We start from the raw sequence: 12,179 nt of genomic DNA on the forward strand, positions 1-12,179 counted from the left end.
CGCTACCATGGGGCCAGGCCACGGGGGTGTGGGAAAGAGGGATGAGCCACCGTTTTTCTCGTCCTCCTGACTTCTACTCTTTTCCTAATCCCCTCTAAAGAGCGCCGGACTTGACGCGCGGGTCCAAATAGCACCGAGGGGGCTGAAGCGGCCGGTGAGCGGATCTTGATACGAAGGCGGAGTGATTCTTCGCACGAGGCTAAATTGGTTGGATGGTTACGTCCGCAGGCTCTAGGGACTGTCTCTGAAGAGTCTGCCTTGAAGGAAAACGGAGGCCGGAGGGAGAATTGGGGGAAGGGATCTGGGCCTAGAACAACTGCTGACTAATCGGCGGGCCGCGGGGGAGGGGGTGGCGCGCCGGCTAGTCCGCCAGGGTCACGCGCCCGACCGCGAGCAGAATGGGTTTGGGGCGCTCGGGCCTTGGCGGGAAGGTTGAGTACCGACTCCCAGCCTGGGATCATGCCCGGCCTTCCGCGGGCCGGGGAGCGCTCTGCAGTGAGTACCCCGGACACGTGGCCCAGGCCGGCGAGGGCGGGGGCTGAGGCAGTATGGGAGGCCCCGAACGTTGCGACCGGCCCCGAGAGCCCCCCAGTAACGGTCGAGGTTGAAAAGGCCCTTTAATCATTCTTCATCCAATACTCTTGTTTTTACAGAAGGGGAAACTGAGGTCCAAGGAATTTGGGTACTTTTCCTAAAGTCACAAAGCTGAGTCCGACCCGCACCCTGGGACCCCCACTCTCTCCATCACCCGGAAGAATCTTCCCCGTCCTTGCCTTCCCATTCTGTCCGCCGGTTTCCCAGTAAGGTAGGTAGGGTCTGATGGTGTATAGCCCCGTTTTATAGATAAAGAGACTGAGGCCAGGGAGGTTCAAACCCCAATTCTGTTTGTCCATGGGCGAGTTCACCCTTGCTAAGGTACCTGGGGGCGGGGGACGGGAGAGGTGGAGGAGGGACTTGGTTGTGAGGGTGCAGGAGAAAGCCTAAAGTGGGTTCCTTGTCTCCGGGCAAGGGTGGCACTTGTCTCCCTTTCTACACTCAACCCAATCTCACTCAAATCCCTCAGTGGGTCGTGGTGCCAGCTAGTGTCTTTCTTTCAGTGAACACATATACAGCACCAGCAATATGTGGGGAGCAGCACCCTGAGGAACTTGGGGATGAGTAAGAGGAGCGAACCCCCCCACCCCCACTCCAGCTCAGACCACCTGCCAGGGAGAAAGGCTAAGCCGTGCTCATTAGATATGATAAGATGCATGATGTGGGGGCCCAGAGATGGAGATGGGGACATTTGAACTGGGCTTCAAAGGGTGCGAAAGAGTTTGCCTGTTGAAGAGATGGAGGAAAGGACATTGCAGACAGAGGAGCTTGCTACATTTTTCCTGCAGGAAACTGGCAGGTGGGTTTTGATGCTGAGGGTGCCCTTAGCAAGGGAGCAGATGAGGCAGCCTTGTCTCTCAGGGATTTTGCTTCCTGCCCTTTGAAATCAGTTCAGTAGGACTCCTGAGACAGATAGACCTGGCCAAGGCTAAGGGGATTCCAGCAGGGCCTGCAGGACAGGCGGGGTGTGAAGGGAGAGCACAGGGGAGAAAAAGCCTTGTCATGTGGCAGGGAATGGGCACGATTGAAGGCCAGAGCTTGAACCACTGAGGCTAAAGCAGCTGCCTCCGTGTTGAGGCCTCCCCTTGTTGAGCCAGCTAGTGGTTACATCTGCCTCCCACAGTTTGCTGTGGGCTGGGCCCTGCCTTAGCCCATTCGGTTTTCTCATCCTACATGGAAAGGCTTTTATTAATCCCCATTTTACAGAAGAGGAAGGAGACGCTTAGAGGATGGAGAGCTTGCCCAGGGATACACAACAGAAAGAAGTGGATACTGGAACATTCCTGTGAGAAGGGGAGGGGCTGTGCTCAGGGTTCTAAGCAAGGGGATGTCTCGGTCCAGTGTCACTTTGTACGCTCTCAGGGTGTGGGACTCCTGCTGTCCCTCCTCAAGCTCTTCTGCCCCACTCCCTCCCTAATCTGCGTGCCCATTGGCTGGTCTCTCCCCCTTGGTCAAGGGCATCTGAGGCCATCCAGAGCTCTAAACCTGGACACTGTAGAGGGTGGTAGGGAGGAAGGTGGCTGGTCTGCAGCCTGAGGAAAGCTGGAGATGGCCCTGAACTTGCCCCAGGGGTACCTCTTTGGGAGTCCAGGGCCCCAATTAACTTCCCTGGCCCTGTGCCTCCCACCCCTGGCTCCTCTTCAGGGCCCATGAGGGCTCTTTTGGCCTCGCCCCTCCCCATCCGCACACACAGGCAGGTGGACTGGCAAGATGGCTAAGCACATGGTTACGGTCCGAGCTCCTCTGGCTAAGTCGCTGAGACGGCCTCTCCAGCCTCAGTTCCTACTTCTGTAAAATGGAGCTCTTGGTAGGGTAGTTGAAAGAAAGTCAGATAAAAGCTGCAATAATAACTGTTGTTACTGTTTTCCTTTACCCCTAGCACGCAGCCTCAGGACCACCCTTGACCACCTTCAGCCAAGCTATGCGTGGCAGAGGCCCCCCTGCCCTACTCTCCCCGGCGCTGCCTCTTGCTTCCTCAGTCCTGATGCTGCTAATGAGCAGCCTGTGGCTGGTGGGGGCCGGCCCCAGCCTCACCCTGGCCCCGGAGCTGCTGCTGGATCCCTGGCAGGGTGAGGGCTGGTCACATGGGCCTTGGAGGAAGCAAGAGACTTGCTTTAGGGCCTGAGACCAGTTGGCAGGAGCTGTGTGCCTCCTGCAGTGGTCAGGCAGGGATAGAACCAGTACCCTTGGGAAGGTCAGCCTCGGATGGGAGTATTCCTAGTTCGTCCACAGCCAAGGAGGGCGGAGGAGCCAGCAGTGGGGTGAGAGCCTGTGAATAGGAATTCTTTTCAGACAGCTTCCCTTTCTGATGGCTTTCCCTTGAAAACAGAACTAAGGCTTTCAGCTAAGCATGAGAATGGGGAGGAGATGCTGAGGGTTCAGGAGTGACCCCAGCTGAGTATCTGTTTCCCAATAATAATAGCAGCTTCCATTTACATCTGAGGAACCCAAATGATGCTCACAGAGGTTAAGTGACTCATCCATAGTTGGTTACTCTTGAGAAGACCGAGTGGTAGGTGCACCTTGTTCTGTTTAATACGGCCTGGGAGCAGCCACAGTGTTTGGAAACCCTTGGTTCCCTTTACGAGTGATTGCTGGCAGTGGGCAGACTTTGGCACCTGAGGAGGGGAGGCTGGCTTAGCGGGTGGCCCTGGCAGAGGGTAATTCCCAACCTGGCACACCTGGGACAGCCTTTGGGGTTGGGGCTACTAACCTGGCACATAAGCCCTTCTTCTCTCCCAGCACACCGACTGCTGACCCATGCTCTAGGCCACACGGCCCTACCCAGCCTGCTCCTGAGTCTGCTGCTCCTGCCTGCACTGGGCTGGCAGCAAGAGTGCCACCTGGGCACCCTGCAGTTCCTGCATGCCTCCATGCTGCTCGCCCTGGCCGCCGGGCTAATGGCTGTGCTACTGGCAGGCCTCGGGGTGTCCAGTGCAGCTGGTGGCTGCGGATATATGCCTGTCCACCTGGCCATGCTGGCAGGGCAGGGTTACCGCCCACAACGGCCCCATGGGGCACTGCCACCATGGCTGTTGCCATGGCTGTTGCTCGCCCTGACTCCCCTGCTCAGCTCCGAGCCACCCTTCCTGCAACTCTTTTGTGGCCTCCTTGCTGGCCTGGCCTGTATCCTTTGGCTGGGCTTTGGGCCTGTGTGGACATGTGGGTTCTGAGGCTGGGCCCCCAGGGTGCCTGGAAAGGAAGTGGCATAAGGGGGTCAGACCCAACGATGCCAGGAAGCTGTGCACACGTACACGTTCCAGGAGCATCTCCATGTTCTCCTCCAGCCAGGCTTCTGGGCTGTGGCCTGGGGGCTCGTGGCCAGGTGGAGGTGCCAATAACAATTTAAAGGGGAGCCTGGAGTGCTGAGGTGGCCCAAGGAGGCACCTAACCTGGACCTCCCCAATAGAGGTGGCATCTAAGCTGATGCGTGCAGGATGAGGGGTTAAAATGAAGTGAAAAGGGAGAGGGCCAAGCAGAGGGCACAGAAAACACAAAGGCCAGGGGTGAGAATGAGCTGGGGTTCGCTGGGCGCCGAAAGGGAGACCCACCTATGGCTGGTGGTGCATGTGCATTAAACACAGGCTTTTGCTCCAGATGCTTAATGCCTGTTAGGGAAAACAGTGCAATCTGAGAGAACAGCGGGCACAGGCAGACCCCCTGTAGTTATTTAGGTTTGGGGACACCAGCTGCTGAGGCCTGGCTGATTCCCGGTACGGGGAGCAAGTTTCCCTGGCTGAGGGCAATAGGGGATTGTCATTGAGCCCAAAGCTGCGCCTTGAGTCACAGACCTGAGCAGGTAGATAGGGCTCTGGAAACAGTGGGTACGGGGTGGCTGAAACTGGATGATATAGCTTTTTGGGGTGAGGCACTTTGGCTGCTCCTCTCACTGGCTGAGGAGCTTCAGGCAGGTTCCTTTTCCTCTCTGAACTTCCACAGCTGACTGGGGTAACGACACGTCCCTTGCAGGGCCATAGTGAGAAGATGAGGAAATGCCCATCACACGCTTGGCACAGGGCCTGGCATGTAGTGTGGGCTCACCACTGGCTGGTTTTGGTTTTCCTTGACCAACCGCCCTGCCCTGGGCAGACAGACGCAGCCGGGGCCTTCCGGTGGCTGGAGATCTCTGAGCGGCGGCTGCAGGCACTGCAGGAGGGCGTCTTGTGCAGGGCCCTGGCGGGGTGCTGGCCACTCAGACTCCTTCCCACCCCAGGCAGCGTGGCTGAGCTGCCTGTCACTCATCCTGGAGTGAGGTGAGGGTGAAGCTGAGGACACCAGCCCTGGTGGTAGAAGCTGTGGCAGTACCTGGCAGTCAGGCCCTCTTCTGCTTCTGCCCCTCCAGGTCTTCCACCCCTGGACCTCCTTACATGGCCTCCCCTAGTCTTTGGTCCCACAGTGAAGACTCTGCCCTGCTCCTGCCAGGCCTGGGGCCTGTGCAGCCGACCTGGAAGGGCTCCTCAGAGGTGGGCCTGGCATGGACCAAGCCCAGCTTCCCCCCAGGGACCCCACGGTGGGCATCCCTGGATGAACAAATGCTACAGGAGGGGATCCAGGCCTCGCTCCTGGAGGGGTCAGCCCAGGGTCCCGAGAGCCCTCTATGGCTGCCTAAGTCCTCTGTCTCCTCTCTGCGGTAAGGCAGGGTGGGTAAGGGTGGGGTACCCTGGTGTGGGGGCTGGAGGTGGCCCTGACACTCTCCCTGTCCCGTCCATCTGACAGGTTGCAGCAGCTGGAGCGCATGGGCTTCCCCACGGAGCAGGCAGTGGTGGCACTGGCAGCCACAGGCCATGTTGAGGGCGCCGTGTCCCTGCTGGTCGGTGGGGAGGTAGGCACTGAGGCCCTGGTGACTCAGGGGAGGGGTGGGCCCGCACATCCTGAGGGTCCTGGGCCCCCCTAGCACAGGCAGGCCCTCAGGTGATAAGAGGCCTGGCCTATGGGTGGTTAGCCTGAGTCCCAGCCGTGTGCTGAGTCTCCTGTGTGCCGGAGAGGACGTTCCAGCATCCTGCCCTGGTACTGTTTAGAATAAAAACCAGTCTACTTTTCGATTGGATTCCTCGGGGGGCAACTGTGTCTGACTCTTCTTTGTTGGCATCAGGGTGGTGAATGAATGAACAGTGAACGAACAGCCAATTGCAGAACAGCTTCCTGATGTCCCTGCTCCCTGCAGCCTCTTCCTGGAGGAAGCTGTGTCCTCCACTTTGGGCCTCTGCTGGGCTGGAGCCACTGGCAAGGAGCATTCTTTGCTTGTTTCCCAGCTAATTACTCCTCAGATCTCAGCCTACACAGAGGCCAGACCATCCTCCAGGAAGACTGTCCACAGCCCCTAGTGTCCCTGCTGGTCAGGCCACTTCAGTAGGTTTCCTAGGTCTGGCTCAGAGCAGGCTTGGTAGCTAGTGGCTGTGTACTGCTGTGCCCTGTGGGCAGGAAGCAACGGGTGGGGGTGCTGTGGGGGAACTTCCTCAGCTTTGAAGCAGCAGCTGCTCCCTCCCCCCTCTGTCCTTGCTCCTTCCCAGGGAGCGGAGGTTTACACAGCCAAGAGGGCTGAGGGTGGGGCATGGGTGTGAGTTGTGGATGGGCTGGGCATAGGGGTAAGGCAGAGGCACCTGGGAAACGACTTTGAGGGGTGGTGTGGGGGCCACATATCCTGGAGCAGCCTACACTGGTCATTTGGAGACTGGGCCTGCTGTTGGTCACCAGCTGGGGGCCGGAAATAGACTGGGAAACCTGCAGTCCACACCTTCAGTCTCATTTCCTCACGTGAGGAAACAGGCGCGGGAAGCTGTGTCACCCGATCTAGAAGCTGCCCTGAGGTCTCGCAGCTCCTTGCTTTCCTGGTTTCTCAGAAGCTACAGCCATTGCTAGACACCTGGCCAGGGGGTGGGGGTGACCTGAGACTGCTCTGCCCACTTAGCCCTATGTCCCAGCTGCCAGGGCAGCTCTGGCCCCCTCAGCCCTGCACAGGCCAGCTCACACTTGCTTTGCAAGTGGGCAGTGAAAGCCACTGAGAAGAGGTAAGAGGCCCTGGCCCTGCCCCACTGCCCCCCATCTGAGCACACACTGAGACCAGGCTGGTGGGGAATCAGGCTGGGGCCTTTATTGGCCAGTAGACACCTACCTCCTGGTGTCTGTCAAGCTTTGTAGGAGCAGGTGGCCCATCCCTCTCCATGTCCCACACCCCACCTGGGACATGGGAGGGGCTGGGGGCTCTCAACATCCTGTAAGATCAGGCAGCTAGATCACAGGGTTGGGAACCCAGCACCAGAAAAGAAGATGAGGGGCACGGGTGGGCTCTGAGGTTTGGTGGGGAGGAAGGGAGGTGAGACTGTCCTCCCTCGTCATCCCCGCAAGTGCTGAGGGCTGAGCAGCTCCCTCAGTGCCTATGGGCCTGCATGCCTGGGCAGCTGATGGGAAGACAGAAACCTTGAACCTGCCAACTCCTCCCTGCAGGCCTCACTCCATTTCATAAAGGGAAACAGGCCTACGGCCCCAAGCAAGGCCTCACCTCCTGCCAGGGCCACCTCTCCGTCTCAGGACCTAGACCCTGCTCAGCCTCATAGGCAGACATGCACTGGGTGCCAGGACCTAGACCTGCCTACCCTTAAGGTCTAGGGAGCAGAAGGGACCCTGAGGACATTAATAAATATGGATGGGCGGTCCCTGAAGGCAGCTGGCTGAGTCCAGGCTGGGAGGCGAAGCCTGGCCTTGCCCACCCCGAGGGGCCGCCACTGCCCTCAGCCTCTCTCGTTGCGGCTCCTGGGGGCCACGATCCGGTAGTTGGTTGCGTGTCCTCCCCTCTTGCCCCGCAGGAGGCTGGGGGTGCCCGTGCCGGCAGGGTCTGCCCCTGACCCCTCTGGTTCTGCCGGAGGGAAGGAGAGAACCTGTGTTAGTGAGGTCTGTGTGAAGTACCCACCTCCTCTTGGCCCTCTCGGGGGCTGGGGGGACTGGGCACTCTGCCCTGGCACCAGGAAGGCAGAGCTGTGGAAAAGAAGGGGGTCTGCAAGCTGGTTAGTGTTACCCCACCCCAAGGATGGTTTTTAGCCCCAACCCAATGAGAGCATTCAGGGTGTCTATTAATATTTGATTTTCTGTCAAGTGGGGATAAATGAACCCACGATGTTTCTGAAATGCGTAATGTAGTGAATGTTCTAAATTTTGGGGTGGAGGTGTGCCCTGAATCATCCCCATTTCGCAGCTAGGTAAACTAAGACCAGAGAACAGACTCTTCCTTTCTCAGATTAGGCAACCTGTGGTGGGGAAGGGTTTAGGAAGGTCAGGTTCTACTACTGACTGTGGCTTTGGGCAAATTTGACATCTGTCAGGGCCTCAGTTGTTTCATCTCTAAAACCAGAGGGACAGTTCCAGATATACTCTGAGGTCCCAGCCAACTCCTATAATTATTGAAGCCAGTTCCAATTTGGCTATGGTGATATGCCCCAGCCGGGAAATGACCTGACCCCCAAGAGTGAAAGTGAGTAACTGGCATTCTTGCCACCTGAAAAACTCCTACTCATTCTTCAAAACCCAGAGCAGGACCTACCTCCTCCAGGAAGCCTTCTGTGACTATCACCTCATTCCCTCTCCAAGTTAAATAAGCTGGTCAGGCAGATTAGAAGGATGGGCTGTTTTCTCCAAGGGGGGCAAGAGAGCCCCAGGATGGAGGGCTTGGCTAAGCCTCCAAAGCCCTGTTCAAAGGCTGGCCTTTGGTGAGCACCAGCCTCTCACTGGGGGCACTGCCAGGTGAGTGCCTATATCCTCGTAACTGTCCAGTGTCTGACCCTATGTGCCCCAGCCTCCCATATACTTCTAGGCTGAGATTTGGGGCCCCTGGGGCAAATAAGCATGTGTGGTCACAGTCATGGGACATTTCTTGCCCTAAATCAGGGAGCATAGGAGGGTGGCACAGAACTCAGGTTCCACATGAGCTAGGGCCAAGTCCTGGCCCCACCATGTCCCATGTGGCCTTGGGCAAGTCACAGACCTTTGAGCCTCATCTGGAATACGGGTATAACACTCCTGTTGTCACATGTGGTAAGTGTTTAAACACAAGAAGGAGTGGAAAGTGGTTTTCACAGTACATGCTGGATTATTATGGTCACTAGGTTGGTATGCTTTCGACCCAGGTGTCCTGCAGGTCTGGTCACTGTGGGTTGGTCATGAGGTGCTGTTCTGACATGACCAAATTCAGGGACTTGGTTTCCCCTGGGTTTCACCCAGTGCCACGTGGAGAAGAGGTGTCCGCAAACCTTTGCTGATGGAGCCAGAGGAGCCAGTGCTTTAGAGGACAGACTTAGGGGAGACCCCTGGCCTTACCACTGCTGTCCCTGTGACCCTAAGGGAGTTACATGAGCCCTCTGAACCTGTTACTTCCTCTGTGAGATGGGCATGGTATCACCCACCTAGCCAGTTTATTGTAAGGACTGGAGGTGATTATTGTAAATCCCCCAGCCCGGGTGGGCCGGATATGTGACAGCTGTTAACTATTATTATCATTACTGTTTATAACCTAACTGTGAGCCCCATTGGGGTCATTAGTTAGTACCTGCTGTGTATGATGGCCAATGGGGAAGGTTCCATCTCTTTCTCTGACACCCTCCTACCACACCACCCCTTCTAGGCCCACAACCAGAGCTGGCTCGTGGGGCCCCTCTCCCAGGCTCATGGCCATCGAGTGGGCGTGGGCCTCTCCAGGTGACCGGTACGTCCTCCCTGGGCTGCTGGAGACAGCTGGCTGAGGGAGGGCAAGGTATAGATCGAAGACCACAATTTGTCCCTTCCTGGCTTCTGCCCCAATCCTCCTGAGAGAGGAGATGGGGGACACCTGAGAAGGTGCTGAGAGCCTGGGATTAGGTCCTTGGTCCCTCCTCTGTGAGAGGAAAGAAGTCAGTGATGTTTTTAGACGTTAGAGAAGCCATGTGGAATGGTAAGAGGAGTTTTGGAAGCAGACCACATACACACCTTCTGACCTCCAGGCCGTTGCCCATGTAGCACTCTCTGTGCGGGTTGGCCTTCCTACCTTCTCCTCCTGGCGCACTCGTAGGGATCTTCCATGACCTAACACAAGTGTCCTGTCTTCCTGGAAGCCTTCTCCACCCCCACCCCCTGCCCAACCCCCCTAGTGAGAAGTGACTGCTCCTCACTCACATCCTTTGGTGCTCCTGTACCTCATGACCCTCATCTCCAGATACTGGGGATCCCTGCCACTCGACAGGCAGCTCCCCAAGGCAGGTACCCTTGGGATCTGCCTCAGTGCCTGCCCAGACTTGGCATTCAGTCGGTGCATCCTATAGTTTTGCTGAATGAAGGAGGCTTGCTTCTGACTTTGGTCCTTCCTGCTTGGGGGCTTCAGTTCCCCCAGATGCGAGGTTGGAAATGACGTCCAAGACCTGTGTGCACTTGTGCACTACGATTGGATTGTGAGATGGGGCGGGGTGGCTGGAGGTGGGAGAAGGGTGGCTGTTGGGGCCTCTTAGCAGGTAGGTGAGGAATGGGGCTCAGCCCCGAGGGCAGCCAATCCCTACTTCTCTCCAGGGCCAGCCACAAGCTCCTATAATGGGGAGAGACCTCTTAGCCCCATCTTGACAGATAGGAACAGGGAAAGGTACTGCCCCCTCACTGTCTAACCTCCTTCCATGCCTCCCCGACCTGCCTTTGAGGACCTTCTCAAATTGGGCCCTGCCAGATCCTCTAGCCTCAGCATTCACTCCTCAGCAATCTCACAGAACAATCCCTCTAGGCTCTATGTGGCTTCCTGGCTTTTGCCCAGGCTGTTCCTCTACCTGTTCACTCAATCCTGATCCTTGCCCTTTAGGGCTCCACTTAGCCGACACCTCCTCCAGGAAGCCCTCCCTGAGATGCCCTCCCACATCCCCCAGCCTGGGTCAGGGACACTTCTGTGTTTTCATGGATGCCTGATCTCACTCCACCATGGTATTCTTTACCTTGGATTTAACAGGCAGTTGTGGGGCTCCCTCCTGCACCCCCACACCCTAAGTCCCATGACAGCAGGACTATGTCTGTCTTATATGTTGGAATCTGTGCCAGCAAGGTGCCAACACAGAGCAGATGCTTATTCACTCAAGAACTGTTTAGGTTGGTGCAAAAGTAACTGCAGTTTTTGCAATTATTTTTAACCTTTTAAATCGCAATTACTTTTGCACCAACCTAATAGTTACCGGCGCCTTCTCTGTGCCAGGCACCATTTGCTAGCTGGATGGAAGGACTAAAGAATGAGTGTCTGCTGGCCTGGGTCCAGCATTAGGAGTCGCCTTCTGTGACCCCAGGCCCTTCCCAGGCCCTTCCTGCCCACCCTGCCGTTACCTGGCCAGATGATGGCTTCCAGCAGGGTGACCCGTCTGGCCAGGAGCTCCAGCTGAGCCTGCTGCTGCAGGAAACTCTGTAAGCTAGGAGCCTGATGGGAGATTGAGAAGAGCAGACGGTGCGAGTCCGGCCTCCGAGGGCTGGGCCGGGGAGCCAAGGGTGAGGTGTACGGGCCAGACACCAGCAGGTTTCAGGGCAGAAGCCTGGGTGTGAGTCTCTGTGGAGACCTCGGTCTCCCCTTTTAAGAGGGGACAGGGCTTGCCTGGCTCCTCAAGTGACCAGGTGGGTGGAGAACTGGTGGGTGAATGCCTGGGGTGAGGGTCTGACTCTCTCAGGTCCCTAAAGGGACCCATAGGGCAGGGCAGGAGTACCAGAGGGAGAACTGAAACTGTCAGGAAGATACCTTTGGCCAGGAAGGCCCACCCTATAAGAGCCGCTGGGGGCTTATGGGTGGGTGGGGGGATCAGAACTGGTGCGTAATATATTACCCAGAGTCCCCTGGGGCCTGGCTCTGTCACCCACAGTCCCCTGCACTTCTGGAGTCTAGTTCCATGACCTATTGTCCTGTGGGCCTGGAGACTGGCTCTTGTCTAGAGCTGAAGCCTGACTGAAGTCTAGACCCATTACCCATAATCCTCCTGTGGGCCTGGGCTCTGATTTTTATTATGCACAATCCCTTGCACTGTTGTAGTCTGGCTCTGTTACCCATAATTCCCTGCTGGCCTGGAGTTTGGATTCATTGCCCACAATTTCTTCCAAACTCAAAATCTGTCACCTCTGGCTCCCCTGCAGACCTGGAAACCACATTACCCACAATGCCTGGAGGCGCAGGCCTGACCACAGAGGTGGGGCCCAGGTTTCTGGGCTCCCCTTTACCTGTGGAAAAGGAACCAGCCATTGAGGGATGGGTGGTCTTGGCCTCTCAGGTCCCCACCTGCCTGGGGCAGGCAACTTCTCCGGCCTCATGACTGGGCCCAGGCAGCTCCACCCTGGAGGGCCTGGGGAAGGTTGGTAGGCAGGGGCTGGGCTGTCTGTCCGTCTGTCTGTCTCTACTCACCATAGAGCCCAATCATTGTTTCCAAGATTAAAACCCTCTCAGCTAAAATCTTCAAAGCCTCGCGTAGTTGGTGCAACCCCTCCCCCTGCGGAGGAAAGAGACAGATGCAGCCGTGAAGGGGGCAGGGGAGGGGGCCCTGCAAAGCCTGTTGGTGGCCCATGCCCCACCCTGGACATGCACCTGCAGCCCGCACCACCTGCCACAGCCCAGGGCC

At 57.3% G+C, this 12,179-nt stretch overlaps 2 protein-coding genes across 11 annotated transcripts in view; one reads left to right on the plus strand and one right to left on the minus strand.

Moving 5' to 3' along the window:
• Positions 1 to 14: 14 nt before the first annotated feature.
• Positions 15 to 5,641, plus strand: RHBDD3 (rhomboid domain containing 3). Of its 4 annotated transcripts, none has more exons than XM_088800955.1 (8): positions 356 to 495; positions 654 to 805; positions 1,098 to 1,393; positions 2,474 to 2,663; positions 3,337 to 3,720; positions 4,688 to 4,847; positions 4,937 to 5,224; positions 5,311 to 5,641. In XM_088800955.1, the coding sequence occupies exons 4-8, from the start codon at positions 2,516 to 2,518 to the stop codon at positions 5,486 to 5,488; spliced, it is 1,158 nt and encodes a 385-aa protein (XP_088657081.1). In that variant the 5' UTR covers positions 356 to 495; positions 654 to 805; positions 1,098 to 1,393; positions 2,474 to 2,515; the 3' UTR covers positions 5,489 to 5,641. The 4 variants fall into 4 exon arrangements, with proteins under 4 accessions (XP_074177489.1, XP_088657081.1, XP_088657082.1 ...); XM_088800956.1 differs by lacking the exon at positions 1,098 to 1,393 and adding an exon at positions 1,801 to 1,879; XM_074321388.2 differs by lacking the exons at positions 356 to 495; positions 1,098 to 1,393 and adding an exon at positions 15 to 154.
• A 1,019-nt stretch (positions 5,642 to 6,660) lies between these two features.
• The window catches only part of EMID1 (EMI domain containing 1), a 45,054-nt gene continuing 39,535 nt past the window's right edge, over positions 6,661 to 12,179 (minus strand). For 2 of the 7 annotated variants that reach the window (XM_074321385.2, XM_019743021.3), the window contains 2 exons: positions 10,909 to 10,999; positions 6,661 to 7,447 (listed from right to left, as the gene is read on the minus strand). In XM_074321385.2, the coding sequence (XP_074177486.2) occupies positions 7,323 to 7,447; positions 10,909 to 10,999 (216 nt within the window). In that variant the 3' untranslated portion in view covers positions 6,661 to 7,322. Of the gene's footprint in view, positions 7,448 to 10,908; positions 11,000 to 11,965; positions 12,051 to 12,179 lie in introns of those variants that run through there. The other 5 variants (XM_074321386.2, XM_074321383.2, XM_074321384.2 and 2 more) reach the window with 3 other exon arrangements.

Source organism: Rhinolophus sinicus, chromosome 9, assembly GCF_057876585.1.
Source record: "Rhinolophus sinicus isolate RSI-liver-muscle chromosome 9, RSI-T2T, whole genome shotgun sequence".
NCBI lineage: Eukaryota > Metazoa > Chordata > Mammalia > Chiroptera > Rhinolophidae > Rhinolophus > Rhinolophus sinicus.

What these genes read in the sequence shown, in the direction of transcription:
- RHBDD3 (XM_074321388.2), top strand. Translation starts at nt 2,516, where the DNA reads ATGCGTGGCAGAGGCCCCCCTGCCCTACTCTCCCCGGCGCTGCCTCTT. An exon ending in CCTCCTTGCTGGCCTGGCCT is followed by an intron (nt 3,721 to 4,687) that starts GTATCCTTTGGC and finishes CTGGGCAGACAG; the next exon opens with ACGCAGCCGGGGCCTTCCGG. An exon ending in TCCTCTGTCTCCTCTCTGCG is followed by an intron (nt 5,225 to 5,310) that starts GTAAGGCAGGGT and finishes TCCATCTGACAG; the next exon opens with GTTGCAGCAGCTGGAGCGCA.